Source organism: Panulirus ornatus, chromosome 19, assembly GCF_036320965.1.
Source record: "Panulirus ornatus isolate Po-2019 chromosome 19, ASM3632096v1, whole genome shotgun sequence".
Classification (NCBI taxonomy): Eukaryota; Metazoa; Arthropoda; class Malacostraca; order Decapoda; family Palinuridae; genus Panulirus; species Panulirus ornatus.
This window is the reverse complement of record NC_092242.1, coordinates 1,473,019-1,490,919: the sequence shown is the minus strand read 5'-3', so window position 1 is coordinate 1,490,919 and position 17,901 is coordinate 1,473,019. Positions and strand designations below refer to the sequence as shown.

Here is a 17,901-nt window from a genome sequence, read left to right as displayed (position 1 = left end):
TAATCTTTCCACAAACGTAAAAACATGCTGGGTCCGGGTATGAGATGGAATATATCCATAATTTCCACAATTAAACATAGTTCAGAGGAGTATAACCGCCCTATACAATGTAGTGAGCTCAGCATTTTTGACTACCGGCTGTGATGGTTACTTGTGTGCTGCAGAGAACTTATGGTTATGGTGAGACATACCGAGGTTAAGTGACTGATTATATATATTACTCTCATATTGATTTGTTAGATTGTCTCCCGTTAAATTTCTGTGCTTCGTTCTTTCACATTTGTTCGTCCACTGTTGATTTGCTAGTTATATTCCCCTCAAGCCCTCGTTCTCTCTTCACATACATACAACCGTTACATGAAGGCTATATATGGAGTTCAACATCAGCTGTTGCTTTGTTATGAGTTTTCAGTATAATGTAAATCAAGTTTTGTTAAGTCATTTCATCGTACATCACTGTTTATAGTTTCAGATTCTCATGTGTCCAATTACTAGACAATCAATTACCTCATTGTTAGACGCTGACTTCATTTAAATATGTTTCAGTTGAGAGGTCGTCAATACAAGTGTAGATTTCTTTTGTATTAAACTTGGATTTGTTTCATTCGTGTATCATTAGCTTCCTAATAGGGCTTGTGAAGCGTCCAGGGGCCTAGATGTGGCTAGGGAGCTGTGGTTTCGGTGCATGACACATGACAAGTAGAGAATGGATGTGAGCGGATGTGGCCTCTCTTCATCTGTTCCAGGTGCAAACTCGGAAAACAGCGGACAAGTATGAAGAAAAGAAACTCTAACCATTGCAAATAGTGACGCTAATGTGTGTGTGTGTGTGTGTGTGTGTCAACATACACATACAACCAAGAGCTTAAAGATAAACTTTTTATTTATGTATTTATTTTGTGTTGAGCTGATTTATACAAACATAATGTGTAAAGATGAGTCACTGGCGACATGACATCAAGCGGATAACTTGATCGTCCTCATCATCCTCAGCTGAGGACTTACACACGGTTTTAACTGGGGAATTAACCAGGGATTTAACCAAGAAGCTAACCAGGGATTTAACCAAGAAGCTAACCAGGGATTTAACCAAGAAGCTAACCAGGGATTTAACCAAGAAGCTAACCAGGGATTTAACCAAGAAGCTAACCAGGGATTTAACCAAGAAGCTAACCAGGGATTTAACCAAGAAGCTAACCAGGGATTTAACCAAGAAGCTAACCAGGGATTTAACCAAGAAGCTAACCAGGGATTTAACCAAGAAGCTAACCAGGGATTTAACCAAGAAGCTAACCAGGGATTTAACCAAGAAGCTAACCAGGGATTTAACCAAGAAGCTAACCAGGGATTTAACCAAGAAGCTAACCAGGGATTTAACCAAGAAGCTAACCAGGGATTTAACCAAGAAGCTAACCAGGGATTTAACCAAGAAGCTAACCAGGGATTTAACCAAGAAGCTAACCAGGGATTTAACCAAGAAGCTAACCAGGGATTTAACCAAGAAGCTAACCAGGGATTTAACCAAGAAGCTAACCAGGGATTTAACCAAGAAGCTAACCAGGGATTTAACCAAGAAGCTAACCAGGGATTTAACCAAGAAGCTAACCAGGGATTTAACCAAGAAGCTAACCAGGGATTTAACCAAGAAGCTAACCAGGGATTTAACCAAGAAGCTAACCAGGGATTTAACCAAGAAGCTAACCAGGGATTTAACCAAGAAGCTAACCAGGGATTTAACCAAGAAGCTAACCAGGGATTTAACCAAGAAGCTAACCAGGGATTTAACCAAGAAGCTAACCAGGGATTTAACCAAGAAGCTAACCAGGGATTTAACCAAGAAGCTAACCAGGGATTTAACCAAGAAGCTAACCAGGGATTTAACCAAGAAGCTAACCAGGGATTTAACCAAGAAGCTAACCAGGGATTTAACCAAGAAGCTAACCAGGGATTTAACCAAGAAGCTAACCAGGGATTTAACCAAGAAGCTAACCAGGGATTTAACCAAGAAGCTAACCAGGGATTTAACCAAGAAGCTAACCAGGGATTTAACCAAGAAGCTAACCAGGGATTTAACCAAGAAGCTAACCAGGGATTTAACCAAGAAGCTAACCAGGGATTTAACCAAGAAGCTAACCAGGGATTTAACCAAGAAGCTAACCAGGGATTTAACCAAGAAGCTAACCAGGGATTTAACCAAGAAGCTAACCAGGGATTTAACCAAGAAGCTAACCAGGGATTTAACCAAGAAGCTAACCAGGGATTTAACCAAGAAGCTAACCAGGGATTTAACCAAGAAGCTAACCAGGGATTTAACCAAGAAGCTAACCAGGGATTTAACCAAGAAGCTAACCAGGGATTTAACCAAGAAGCTAACCAGGGATTTAACCAAGAAGCTAACCAGGGATTTAACCAAGAAGCTAACCAGGGATTTAACCAAGAAGCTAACCAGGGATTTAACCAAGAAGCTAACCAGGGATTTAACCAAGAAGCTAACCAGGGATTTAACCAAGAAGCTAACCAGGGATTTAACCAAGAAGCTAACCAGGGATTTAACCAAGAAGCTAACCAGGGATTTAACCAAGAAGCTAACCAGGGATTTAACCAAGAAGCTAACCAGGGATTTAACCAAGAAGCTAACCAGGGATTTAACCAAGAAGCTAACCAGGGATTTAACCAAGAAGCTAACCAGGGATTTAACCAAGAAGCTAACCAGGGATTTAACCAAGAAGCTAACCAGGGATTTAACCAAGAAGCTAACCAGGGATTTAACCAAGAAGCTAACCAGGGATTTAACCAAGAAGCTAACCAGGGATTTAACCAAGAAGCTAACCAGGGATTTAACCAAGAAGCTAACCAGGGATTTAACCAAGAAGCTAACCAGGGATTTAACCAAGAAGCTAACCAGGGATTTAACCAAGAAGCTAACCAGGGATTTAACCAAGAAGCTAACCAGGGATTTAACCAAGAAGCTAACCAGGGATTTAACCAAGAAGCTAACCAGGGATTTAACCAAGAAGCTAACCAGGGATTTAACCAAGAAGCTAACCAGGGATTTAACCAAGAAGCTAACCAGGGATTTCTTAAATTATGACGAAAATTTCTTGTGGTCGTCAGCTTTTTCCTGTAATGACTGTAATGAGCGCAAGCAGCAGGAACACGCTCTGCCTGCAGGCGGCCTGCATCCCTCCCATGCCTTGCTTCCTAGACGTGAAGTTCCCTTGAAAATTAATATGTACCAAGAAACACTGATGGCCTCTCTCTCTCTCTCTCTCTCTCTCTCTCTCTCTCTCTCTCTCTCTCTCTCCAGCGAACTTAACGGTTTTTCTCTCATGATATTTTCTGTCTCGAACTCATGCTAATCGAGGGTCCAGAATTAGCAACGCTTTACTCATTAGCTTTCGAGTGTTCCCGTCCGCGTGGGAGCCATCAGCTGCCTTTTGTTCCCAGTGATTGTGGGTTTTGTGTCGTCTTCGTGTTTACTGGTCTTATGGTTTTTTCCAGCACATTCTGAGACGACGAGAATCTGATGAGCTTTATACATCATTTCGTGTCAAATACTTTGGGTTTACAGTCTAATGTTCCTTATGATGACGTTCTTGTGATGTACGACGAAAATGTTTCTTGTTAAAAAGGGTAAACGTAAACAAAGAGCAAATGTCTGATGGATTTACTGAGACTCAGGGATAACCATATGGGATAACACGCCAGCCACCAAATATATACCACTCTCTCTCTCTCTCTCTCTCTCTCTCTCTCTATATATATATATATATATATATATATATATATATATATATATATATATATATATATATATATTTTTTTTTTTTTTTTTTATACTTTGTCGCTGTCTCCCGCGTTTGCGAGGTAGCGCAAGGAAACAGACGAAAGAAATGGCCCAACCCCCCCCCCCCCCATACACATGTATATACATACGTCCACACACGCAAATATACATACCTACACAGCCTTCCATGGTTTTCCCCAGACGCTTCACATGCCCTGATTCAATCCACTGACAGCACGTCAACCCCGGTATACCACATCGCTCCAATTCACTCTATTCCTTGCCCTCCTTTCACCCTCCTGCATGTTCAGGCCCCGATCACACAAAATCTTTTTCACTCCATCTTTCCACCTCCAATTTGGTCTCCCTCTTCTCCTCGTTCCCTCCACCTCCGACACATATATCCTCTTGGTCAATCTTTCCTCACTCATTCTCTCCATGTGCCCAAACCACTTCAAAACACCCTCCTCTGCTCTCTCAACCACGCTCTTTTTATTTCCACACATTTCTCTTACCCTTACGTTACTCACTCGATCAAACCACCTCACACCACACATTGTCCTCAAACATCTCATTTCCAGCACATCCATCCTCCTGCGCACAACTCTATCCATAGCCCACGCCTCGCAACCATACAACATTGTTGGAACCACTATTCCTTCAAACATACCCATTTTGCTTTCCGAGATAATGTTCTCGACTTCCACACATTCTTCAAGGCCCCCAGAATTTTCGCCCCCTCCCCCACCCTATGATCCACTTCCGCTTCCATGGTTCCATCCGCTGCCAGATCCACTCCCAGATATCTAAAACACTTCACTTCCTCCAGTTTTTCTCCATTCAAACTCACCTCCCAATTGACTTGACCCTCAACCCTACTGTACCTAATAACCTTGCTCTTATTCACATTTACTCTTAACTTTCTTCTTCCACACACTTTACCAAACTCAGTCACCAGCTTCTGCAGTTTCTCACATGAATCAGCCACCAGCGCTGTATCATCAGCGAACAACAACTGACTCACTTCCCAAGCTCTCTCATCCCCAACAGACTTCATACTTGCCCCTCTTTCCAAAACTCTTGCATTTACCTCCCTAACAACCCCATCCATAAACAAATTAAACAACCATGGAGACATCACACACCCCTGCCGCAAACCTACATTCACTGAGAACCAATCACTTTCCTCTCTTCCTACACGTACACATGCCTTACATCCTCGATAAAAACTTTTCACTGCTTCTAACAACTTGCCTCCCACATCATATATTCTTAATACCTTCCACAGAGCATCTCTATCAACTCTATCATATGCCTTCTCCAGATCCATAAATGCTACATACAAATCCATTTGCTTTTCTAAGTATTTCTCACATACATTCTTCAAAGCAAACACCTGATCCACACATCCTCTACCACTTCTGAAACCACACTGCTCTTCCCCAATCTGATGCTCTGTACATGTCTTCACCCTCTCAATCAATACCCTCCCATATAATTTACCAGGAATACTCAACAAACTTATACCTCTGTAATTTGAGCACTCACTCTTATCCCCTTTGCCTTTGTACAATGGCACTATGCACGCATTCCGCCAATATATATATATATATATATATATATATATATATATATATATATATATATATATATATATATATATATACACACACACACACACACACCAAGAAAAATATAGTTTAGCAAAGCTTATTAGAGAGCAGCATCTCTTTTCAACATATGACCTAAGTCTGGGAACGACTGGAGGAACCAGAGTGGATAAAAGCATCATCCAGGTGGGGAGGAGGGCTCACGTTGGCGATGTCTTCATCCTGGACGTCAGCAGCGGCAGCCTGGGGAACACGGTTATCTCGACTGACGAGTGACGCAGACCATCCTATCCCCCATGATGCCGGAGTGCCACTCACTCTTCACCAGGGACTCCCCAACTTCCCCTGCCAGACTTGCGTCACCCTTACTACTTCAGGGACCCTCCTCCCTCCCTCTCACCTCCCCTGCCAGATTATCGGTCATGTCCCTTTCACCAAGGACTCCCCGCTACCCCCAAGTAGATCTGTGTCGATTCTTCTTAACCAGGTTCATCCCACCTCCCCCTACAAGGCTTGCGCTACTTCCACTTCACCATGGACTCCCCATTTCCCCGTACCAGTCACTCAAATACGGCGCCTAATTCACCCTCCCGAGCAAAACTCCGCACCATCATCAAAGTCTCAAGTTACACCCTTTCCTCCTCCCTTAATCCCCCTTAGTCGGCCTTTGACCCGTCCCACCCTTCCTCCCCTGCTGTGAGGGTACTGTACTCCTGCCTACATAAAAGTTTGTAATTCGCCATTCGTTGCGACACTCGTACGGTAATCTGTCGCTGTATGTACGATGGCAGATCTAAGACGACGCGCCGAACGGCTTTCCTTAGGGCGCCTTATGGCTCCTTTCCCGCGGTATGTAGGGCTGTAATGGGGCGTTCTCACCCCTATGCTTGAACGATATAAGGCCGAACCGACGATGAATAAGAGAAAGCACTGTTGACCCTGTTGAAGCCTCGTGTTGGAGCGATAATCATGGATTTTATGTAGTAATATTTTATCGATGGGATTTTGATGGACGATAAGATCTGTCTCTTTTGCATACGAGGGATTTATGTCTTCTTTTGATATTTCTAGATGAGTAAAAAGATATGGGTCAATATTTTCCTGATCAAGTTTTCTTAAAAGCCATAGCATAAAGCAGTTGGACTCATTACTGATGAAAATCAATGTATGTAAATTGAGAGTGAGAAGGCAGACCATGTGGATGTGAGTCTCAATTTGCGAGAGCTGAAGAGTGTAGAAATATAGAGGTTGCCAACAGTTTTGTTAAGTTCTATGTGAAATGTGGCATGATGCACTCTTGTTACACTCATAAAGTTATGTTAAGAACTATGATTATGAAGAACATTGTTGCCCTAGTTATTTGCGTTTTATCATTTTTGAGTGTGTGTGTGTGTGTGTGTGTGTGTGTACACTATGGGGATAAGAGGCGTCAGTAACAAATATTTATGGTCTTTATCAATGATTTTCAACATTCCTCTACATTTATGGCAGCCGTACAAAGCACACCTAGCACAGGGGAGCTCAACTCCAGGTGATGATCATGTCGTGTGATCCCTGAGACAAGATGAAAATCACATAAGATGTAATTTCTGAAGTAAGTTCATATACTTTGATCTTATAACCTATTACAGCGATGAAATATATGCTGAGATGATTTTCCAAAACGACGAAGAAAATCGTAAAAAGTGTGTGGCTTTGTTCCAGAGGGCGGGACCCACATAGAGAGAGAGTTACAGACGAAAATAGTTTGCACCGAAAACCACAGACATAAACTTACCACAGTAAAACTAACGCTTACCAGTGTGGCCGTAGATGAAAAAAAGTTGTTACATCTCTTTCCTACATAAGAGTAAAACATCACGTAGTTTCCGACTCAGAACAAACGCATGACAAAGACGTTCACCAACAATGAAACGTACTACTTATCTAGAGAAAGAGGGATAAAAAACAGAATGGCACCTGCAGCTTCTTGAAGCATGACCAAAGCTGGGAGGAAAAATCGGTGGAAGGTCAACAATGCGCTACGGGTCGTCTGACGGAAGACATGTTGATGTACCTGACCGTCGAAGACGTCTTTTGCCGGGGATTTGTTGGTGGTGACTGTCAGTGATAATCGCACGTGAAGTGTCAGCAGGTGAACGAACGTGTATTAACCAGACAAAATTATTATTTTTACCTTTATGACAACAGTTCTATTCTGAATTTGTCGATTATATGTCTCTGTGGCTTGAAGATGAGAGAATTTTACAATATATATATATATATATATATATATATATATATATATATATATATATATATATATATATATATATATATATATTATTTTATTATTTTATTATACTTTGTCGCTGTCTCCCGCGTTTGCGAGGTAGCGCAAGGAAACAGACGAAAGAAATGTCCCAACCCACCCCCATACACAATGTATATACATACACGTCCACACACGCAAATATACATAACTATACATCTCAATGTACACATATATATACACACACAGACACATACATATATACCCATGCACACAATTCACACTGTCTGCCTTTATTCATTCCCATCGCCACCTTGCCACACATGGAATACCATCCCCCTCCCCCCTCATGTGTGCGAGGTAGCACTAGGAAAAGATAACGAAGGCCCCATTCGTTCACACTCAGTCTCTCGCTGTCATGCAATAATGCCCGAAACCACAGCTCCCTTTCCACATCCAGGCCCCACACAACTTTCCATGGTTTTACCCCAGACGCTTCACATGCCCTGATTCAATCCACTGACACCACGTCAACCCCGGTATACCACATCGATCCAATTCACTCTATTCCTTGCCCTCCTTTCACCCTCCTGCGTGATCAGGCCCCGATCACACAAAATCTTTTTCACTCCATCTTTCCACCTCCAATTTGGTCTCCCACTTCTCCTCGTTCCCTCCACCTCCGACACATATATCCTCTTGGTCAATCTTTCCTCACTCATTCTCTCCATGTGCCCAAACCATTCAAAACACCCTCTCTGCTCTCTCAACCACGCTCTTTTTCATTTCCACGCATCTCTCTTACCTTTACATTACTACTCGATCAAACCACCTCACACCACACATGTCCTCAAACATCTCATTTCCAGCACATCCACCTCCTGCGCACAACTCTATCCATAGCCCACGCCTCGCAACCATACAACATTGTTGGAACCACTATTCCTTCAAACATACCCATTTTTGCTTTCCGAGATAATGTTCTCGACTTCCACACATTCTTCAAGGCCCCCAGAATTTTCGCCCCCTCCCCCACCCTATGATCCACTTCCGCTTCCATGGTTCCATCCGCTGCCAGATCCACTCCCAGATATCTAAAACACTTCACTTCCTCCAGTTTTTCTCCATTCAAACTCACCTCCCAATTGACTTGACCCTCAACCCTACTGTACCTAATAACCTTGCTCTTATTCACATTTACTCTTAACTTTCTTCTTCCACACACTTTACCAAACTCAGTCACCAGCTTCTGCAGTTTCTCACATGAATCAGCCACCAGCGCTGTATCATCAGCGAACAACAACTGACTCACTTCCCAAGCTCTCTCATCCCCAACAGACTTCATACTTGCCCCTCTTTCCAAAACTCTTGCATTTACCTCCCTAACAACCCCATCCATAAACAAATTAAACAACCATGGAGACATCACACACCCCTGCCGCAAACCTACATTCACTGAGAACCAATCACTTTCCTCTCTTCCTACACGTACACATGCCTTACATCCTCGATAAAAACTTTTCACTGCTTCTAACAACTTGCCTCCCACATCATATATTCTTAATACCTTCCACAGAGCATCTCTATCAACTCTATCATATGCCTTCTCCAGATCCATAAATGCTACATACAAATCCATTTGCTTTTCTAAGTATTTCTCACATACATTCTTCAAAGCAAACACCTGATCCACACATCCTCTACCACTTCTGAAACCACACTGCTCTTCCCCAATCTGATGCTCTGTACATGTCTTCACCCTCTCAATCAATACCCTCCCATATAATTTACCAGGAATACTCAACAAACTTATACCTCTGTAATTTGAGCACTCACTCTTATCCCCTTTGCCTTTGTACAATGGCACTATGCACGCATTCCGCCAATATATATATATATATATATATATATATATATATATATATATATATATATATATATATATATATACACACACACACACACACACCAAGAAATATATAGTTTAGCAAAGCTTATTAGAGAGCAGCATCTCTTTTCAACATATGACCTAAGTCTGGGAACGACTGGAGGAACCAGAGTGGATAAAAGCATCATCCAGGTGGGGAGGAGGGCTCACGTTGGCGATGTCTTCATCCTGGACGTCAGCAGCGGCAGCCTGGGGGAACACGGTTATCTCGACTGACGAGTGACGCAGACCATCCTATCCCCCATGATGCCGGAGTGCCACTCACTCTTCACCAGGGACTCCCCAACTTCCCCTGCCAGACTTGCGTCACCCTTACTACTTCAGGGACCCTCCTCCCTCCCTCTCACCTCCCCTGCCAGATTATCGGTCATGTCCCTTTCACCAAGGACTCCCCGCTACCCCCAAGTAGATCTGTGTCGATTCTTCTTAACCAGGTTCATCCCACCTCCCCCTACAAGGCTTGCGCTACTTCCACTTCACCATGGACTCCCCATTTCCCCGTACCAGTCACTCAAATACGGCGCCTAATTCACCCTCCCGAGCAAAACTCCGCACCATCATCAAAGTCTCAAGTTACACCCTTTCCTCCTCCCTTAATCCCCCCTTAGTCGGCCTTTGACCCGTCCCACCCTTCCTCCCCTGCTGTGAGGGTACTGTACTCCTGCCTACATAAAAGTTTGTAATTCGCCATTCGTTGCGACACTCGTACGGTAATCTGTCGCTGTATGTACGATGGCAGATCTAAGACGACGCGCCGAACGGCTTTCCTTAGGGCGCCTTATGGCTCCTTTCCCGCGGTATGTAGGGCTGTAATAGGGCGTTCTCACCCCTATGCTTGAACGATATAAGGCCGAACCGACGATGAATAAGAGAAAGCACTGTTGACCCTGTTGAAGCCTCGTGTTGGAGCGATAATCATGGATTTTATGTAGTAATATTTTATCGATGGGATTTTGATGGACGATAAGATCTGTCTCTTTTGCATACGAGGGATTTATGTCTTCTTTTGATATTTCTAGATGAGTATAAGATATGGGTCAATATTTTCCTGATCAAGTTTTCTTAAAAGCCATAGCATAAAGCAGTTGGACTCATTACTGATGAAAATCAATGTATGTAAATTGAGAGTGAGAAGGCAGACCATGTGGATGTGAGTCTCAATTTGCGAGAGCTGAAGAGTGTAGAAATATAGAGGTTGCCAACAGTTTTGTTAAGTTCTATGTGAAATGTGGCATGATGCACTCTTGTTACACTCATAAAGTTATGTTAAGAACTATGATTATGAAGAACATTGTTGCCCTAGTTATTTGCGTTTTATCATTTTTGAGTGTGTGTGTGTGTGTGTGTGTGTGTGTGTGTGTGTGTGTGTGTACACTATGGGGATAAGAGGCGTCAGTAACAAATATTTATGGTCTTTATCAATGATTTTCAACATTCCTCTACATTTATGGCAGCCGTACAAAGCACACCTAGCACAGGGGAGCTCAACTCCAGGTGATGATCATGTCGTGTGATCCCTGAGACAAGATGAAAATCACATAAGATGTAATTTCTGAAGTAAGTTCATATACTTTGATCTTATAACCTATTACAGCGATGAAATATATGCTGAGATGATTTTCCAAAACGACGAAGAAAATCGTAAAAAGTGTGTGGCTTTGTTCCAGAGGGCGGGACCCACATAGAGAGAGAGTTACAGACGAAAATAGTTTGCACCGAAAACCACAGACATAAACTTACCACAGTAAAACTAACGCTTACCAGTGTGGCCGTAGATGAAAAAAAGTTGTTACATCTCTTTCCTACATAAGAGTAAAACATCACGTAGTTTCCGACTCAGAACAAACGCATGACAAAGACGTTCACCAACAATGAAACGTACTACTTATCTAGAGAAAGAGGGATAAAAACAGAATGGCACCTGCAGCTTCTTGAAGCATGACCAAAGCTGGGAGGAAAAATCGGTGGAAGGTCAACAATGCGCTACGGGTCGTCTGACGGGAAGACATGTTGATGTACCTGACCGTCGAAGACGTCTTTGCCGGGGATTTGTTGGTGGTGACTGTCAGTGATAATCGCACGTGAAGTGTCAGCAGGTGAACGAACGTGTATTAACCAGACAAAATTATTATTTTTACCTTTATGACAACAGTTCTATTCTGAATTTGTCGATTATATGTCTCTGTGGCTTGAAGATGAGAGAATTTTACAATATATATATATATATATATATATATATATATATATATATATATATATATATATATATATATATATATATATATATTATTTTATTATTTTATTATACTTTGTCGCTGTCTCCCGCGTTTGCGAGGTAGCGCAAGGAAACAGACGAAAGAAATGTCCCAACCCACCCCCATACACAATGTATATACATACACGTCCACACACGCAAATATACATAACTATACATCTCAATGTACACATATATATACACACACAGACACATACATATATACCCATGCACACAATTCACACTGTCTGCCTTTATTCATTCCCATCGCCACCTTGCCACACATGGAATACCATCCCCCTCCCCCCTCATGTGTGCGAGGTAGCACTAGGAAAAGATAACGAAGGCCCCATTCGTTCACACTCAGTCTCTCGCTGTCATGCAATAATGCCCGAAACCACAGCTCCCTTTCCACATCCAGGCCCCACACAACTTTCCATGGTTTACCCCAGACGCTTCACATGCCCTGATTCAATCCACTGACACCACGTCAACCCCGGTATACCACATCGATCCAATTCACTCTATTCCTTGCCCTCCTTTCACCCTCCTGCGTGATCAGGCCCCGATCACACAAAATCTTTTTCACTCCATCTTTCCACCTCCAATTTGGTCTCCCACTTCTCCTCGTTCCCTCCACCTCCGACACATATATCCTCTTGGTCAATCTTTCCTCACTCATTCTCTCCATGTGCCCAAACCATTTCAAAACACCCTCTTCTGCTCTCTCAACCACGCTCTTTTCATTTCCACGCATCTCTCTTACCTTTACATTACTTACTCGATCAAACCACCTCACACCACACACTGTCCTCAAACATCTCATTTCCAGCACATCCACCCTCCTGCGCACAACTCTATCCATAGCCCACGCCTCGCAACCATACAACATTGTTGGAACCACTATTCCTTCAAACATACCCATTTTTGCTTTCCGAGATAATGTTCTCGACTTCCACTCATTCTTCAAGGCTCCCAGGATTTTCGCCCCCTCCCCCACCCTATGATTCACTTCCGCTTCCATGGTTCCATCCGCTGCCAGATCCACTCCCAGATATCTAAAACACTTTACTTCCTCCAGTTTTTCTCCATTCAAACTTACCTCCCAATTGACTTGACCCTCAACCCTACTGTACCTAATAACCTTGCTCTTATTCACATTTACTCTTAACTTTCTTCTTTCACACACTTTGCCAAACTCAGTCACCAGCTTCTGCAGTTTCTCACATGAATCAGCCACCAGCGCTGTATCATCAGCGAACAACAACTGACTCACTTCCCAAGCTCTCTCATCCACAACAGACTTCATACTTGCCCCTCTTTCCAAAACTCTTGCATTCACCTCCCTAACAACCCCATCCATAAACAAATTAAACAACCATGGAGACATCACACACCCCTGCCGCAAACCTACATTCACTGAGAACCAATCACTTTCCTCTCTTCCTACACGTACACATGCCTTACATCCTCGATAAAAACTTTTCACTGCTTCTAACAACTTGCCTCCCACACCATATATTCTTAATACCTTCCACAGAGCATCTCTATCAACTCTATCATATGCCTTCTCCAGATCCATAAATGCTACATACAAATCCATATATATATATATATATATATATATATATATATATATATATGTATATATATATATATATATATATATATATATATATATATATATATATATATAATGTGTGTGTGTGTGTGTGTGTGTGTGTGTGTGTGTGTGTGTGTGTGTACAGTGGTTGATGAATGGAATAAAAGGATTGAGGACATGGTGAATGCAGACAACATACATAAGTTTAAGATAATGTATATTAGAGAATATGCAAGAGTTCGGGCCCCTTACTGTAGAACTCCTTACCCGCGTAGTGCAAATAGATGATTACATACATACAGAGACGTGCTGTGTACATGACGGAAATTTCTGCCCCAACAACACAGTTATCAACATTTAGGTCAGTCACGTGACTCAGTGTGAGTTAGTGTATTATACTACAATTTTGTAAGTCAGTGTGAGTAGTGGGAAAGAGGGAGAGGTGAAAATGAGCTATGGGAGAGAAGGAGGGGTGAAAGTGTTGGAGAGGAGGGTAATAAAGAAGCCAGGAGGGAGGGAGTATATGGATGATGGCTCAGGATTTCGAAGTAATGGGGATACACAGTAGACTAGGGATCTTTAAATGGGTTTTTACTTTCATGGTTTTATATATATATATATATATATATATATATATTGAACTGAAGGACTGAGTCAAATATCTGTATCGCTTGAACTTTATTCAGCTGTGAACAAAATATGTTATGGCCGGAATTTTTCATTATGTCGCTGATGCATTGTTTCACTGCTCTATTTTGGTTTCCTCGCATCATTTTTCACTGTTTTCAGGTAATTTTCGGAGGATCATATCTTACGAATGTCTTTCTCATCTGGAGACTATAATTTCGACCTCTTTACAGTCATTTGTTTTATGTTTTCTGAGATAGATTTCTATTTCTGACTGGCGTCTCCCAGCGTCTGTATCTTCGTATGATTTTCCCGAAACATTGATCTTCATTTTCCCTCAACTGGGATTCTTACTGTGTCATTCTCTCTTCTCTTTACTACTCTTACCTTTATTTTCATCTGCGTATTTTTTCCTTTCTTCGCCTGACCTTATATAATCAGTTTCATTCCTACAGTGATTCTCTCATCAACCTTAACCATCTGATTTATATATATCTGATGTCTAAGCATATGCTTGTTTATAGTGTGTGTCTTCCATTGTTTCACTATACAAGGATACAGACATCAGTATCACTTCTACCCTCTGCTACCCCTGCCCTCTCCAAACACTGGCTGTTTCCTCTCCTGTTGTCTCTTCACTTCCCTGTCCTTCTTTCCCTCAGTCTTCCCCTCAGTCTTTCCTCTTGCTACATTACACATCAGCTGATGATTGTTTACGTTTCGATTGACTGATGTTAGTCAACTTGTGCATCAGCTGATCTTTGTTTACCTTTTTGATAAGAAACTGAAGGCACACCCTCTGCTCAGCAGAGTTTATATACATGATCGGATCTTATTCTGGATCAGGCGTTTGTTAGCTTTATATGTCAGCAGGTATCTTACTACATAAGCCAATATATTTATATTCTGCTTTTTTCTTTCGGAAAGTCTTTTACTGTTTATTTTCTCTGTCAGTGGATCCTTTACTGTATCACCTGAAGTTTGTCTACAGTCATTCAGTCAGTCTTTCAGTTTATCAGTTAATCTTACCTCCAGTTTGTTTACCTTTCATCAGCAAACGTTGAGTTTACTTTTGCATCAGCTGACATTTATTTACTTAAGGATTATTTGATACCTATAAGCCTTTCAATTAAAGTGTATTTGCTGACGGATGATGTATGTTTACCATTAATCAGCTGACTCCTTACTGTGTGGCCAGGGTGTACATCAGTGAGGGAGGCAGCCTGGTGATGACGGAGACCCTGCAGACGGACGAGGGTAGCTATGTCTGCGTCGCCTCCAACCTTGTCGGAACCCGGACCTCAGGCCCCGCCATCTTGGCCGTCCAGGGTGAGTACCTCAAGGTGGTTAATTAGTACGTCTACTGAGACAGATTTACACCTGAATATTAACAAGGAAGCTGTAGTGAATGATGTTGATCTGAGATCAACCGTGTATGGGTAAAAGATTATTCTGTTTTTGATGAAAGTAAGCTGGCCCGACTGTGGCTCTGGCAGTGTAACCAACACAAGGGTGTATCCAATCTCCGTGATAGTGTAGCCAACTCTAAAAGCTCCTAGACACCTGAAGGAAAATAGCTAAGGCGGCTTCATTCCAGCGTAACCATCTCAGGATAGGTACCCAACTCAGAATAGGTACCCAACTCAAAATGTGTAGTCAGGTACCCCATAAGAGCGTAGCCAACTTGATAGGCAGCTGAAGGTATTGCTGGACCGTGAGACAATGTAGCTAAGTCTGTAGAGCTGGTGCAAGAACCTCCTCACCCGCACTGCCTGCAGAATATGACCATTTACTGCGGAGGACGACTGGTCATACTGGTTTGGTAACACCTGTGAATGTATGGATACTCTACGGTGGTTCGTTGATCTGTACTGGATTAATGTTTCCTAAGACGTATGATTATGAATCACTTTAGAATTTGAGCTGGTATTGGTGTATTCAGATATGAGATATATTATCATTCCCTGCTATGTAAACTTAGAGCCAGAAGTATATGTTAGTTTGTTTGGTGGCTCAGAGATCATGTGAGATACACCAGCATGTTGGATAATACTGTAGCTGCTGTAGACTCAATGTTTGATTAGTTCTATTTCCAAATGATAAGATGGTTTGTTATAGATCTCAAAGTCGCTTCATATGCATTCTATTATATGTAATATGTTTATTATGGAGTCTTTACGTTATTGAAAGGTCCCTGGAATGTGGCCAGACCCCTGGAATGTGGCCAGTCCCCTGGAATGTGGCCAGACCCCTGGAATGTGGCCAGACCCCTGGAATATTAGTACGAATTATGGAGGAATAAACATAGATACTTGAATAATATTTGTATTGGTCAGCATTGACTGGACTCCCAGATATATGTTGATGGTTACGTGTTTTGCATGTAATCAATTTGTTGACTTGACGTAACGAGAGATAATACTTTAGATGTGGCTGGATATTATATTCCAGATGTGACCAGAATATGCACTAGGTGTCGTCTGGAAGTATGCTCAACTTGTGTCGTGGGCACATACCAGTTTTGGTCATGTAGCATACCCCAGATTCGTGTAGAGTACACTCTACATATGGCCAGAGAGTATACTGTAAGTATGCTGGGGTAGACCATGTGTTCGTGTTAGTCATACTGTTGTTACAATCGCTTGGCGTTCCCCAGATATATATTGAAAATGGAGATTGTGTATTGGAAAATAGTGTAAAGTAATAAAATAAAAAGAATATCTGTTCAGATAAATTACTGCGAATTGAAGGTTTTCGTGTACGTGCAGCAGTGCCGGGGTATAATTGGATCTTCAAGTATCTGTGGACGAACATTTCTGGGCTGGAAAATTACGCTCCTCTTTGTGGGGCTGATGACGTCAGCAGGTTTATTTGCATAATTCATGGTACATTTACCTTAGGATCGGTCATGACAAGTACAGGATTGTGTTGTTTATACACAAAAGATTATCTTGTTGTTTGTTTGTTTGTCATGGTATGATTAGTTCACCCCCAGATGGGCACCATTGTCTTCCCCCGTCATCCTATCCCCAGTGACTCGCCACTGTCTACCCTGTTTCACCTACCCTCGGTGACAGTACTGTCTAACCCTCTCACTTCACCCCAACGGGGCACCCCTGAGTACCCCTATCATCCCAGCCCCAGAGTATCCATCTCAACCCCATCCCATGAGAGTTTAATGCATACCCCTTTCAACCCATCGCTAGAAAGGTAACAGTCTACTGCGGGTATGAGGTCCTTCCCCTGGAGACGGTTTGTTGGGAGAAACATTGTTACCAGCAGATAACCATAAAAGTCAGAGATAAACGGCGAGACTCTACATCACGTGGTACCAGGTCTTTAGAGATGTTTTGCAGTATGTCAGAAAATATGAGGAAATCCAGGACAAAATAATGACAAGATGGCAATGTTGGTCTGGCAACTACAAACTCATCACACCTGGAATCTATCTTATATATATATATATATATATATATATATATATATATATATATATATATATATATATATATATATATATATATATATATATATATATAAATATGAGAACTATAGATTTAGAGAAATCTTAGTCAGCAAGAAAAGGAAGCTTTTGATTCATTACCTTCCATGTCTGTAGCATGACTCTGTGGCTTACTGTTAGGTGTTCAGATAGTCTGAAGAGAACAAAGCCATTGCCAAGTATAGTTTAGGTACGTTGTTAACTACTTCAGTATCGTTCCCAGGAAAGTAGTTCTGTGTACGAGAAAATGAGAATATATGAATAAACTTTGAAGATCGAACTTTATTAGGCGTTCGTATAGGTACATGGACGAACACAC

At 41.9% G+C, this 17,901-nt stretch overlaps 1 protein-coding gene across 1 annotated transcript in view; it reads left to right on the top strand.

The window, feature by feature from the left end:
- The window catches only part of LOC139755306 (roundabout homolog 1-like), a 432,853-nt gene that overhangs the window by 259,796 nt on the left and 155,156 nt on the right, over nucleotides 1–17,901 (top strand). Inside the window, exon 5 of the mRNA XM_071673426.1 lies at nucleotides 15,279–15,409. Within this exon, the coding sequence (XP_071529527.1) occupies nucleotides 15,279–15,409 (131 nt within the window). The remainder of the gene's footprint in view (nucleotides 1–15,278; nucleotides 15,410–17,901) is intronic.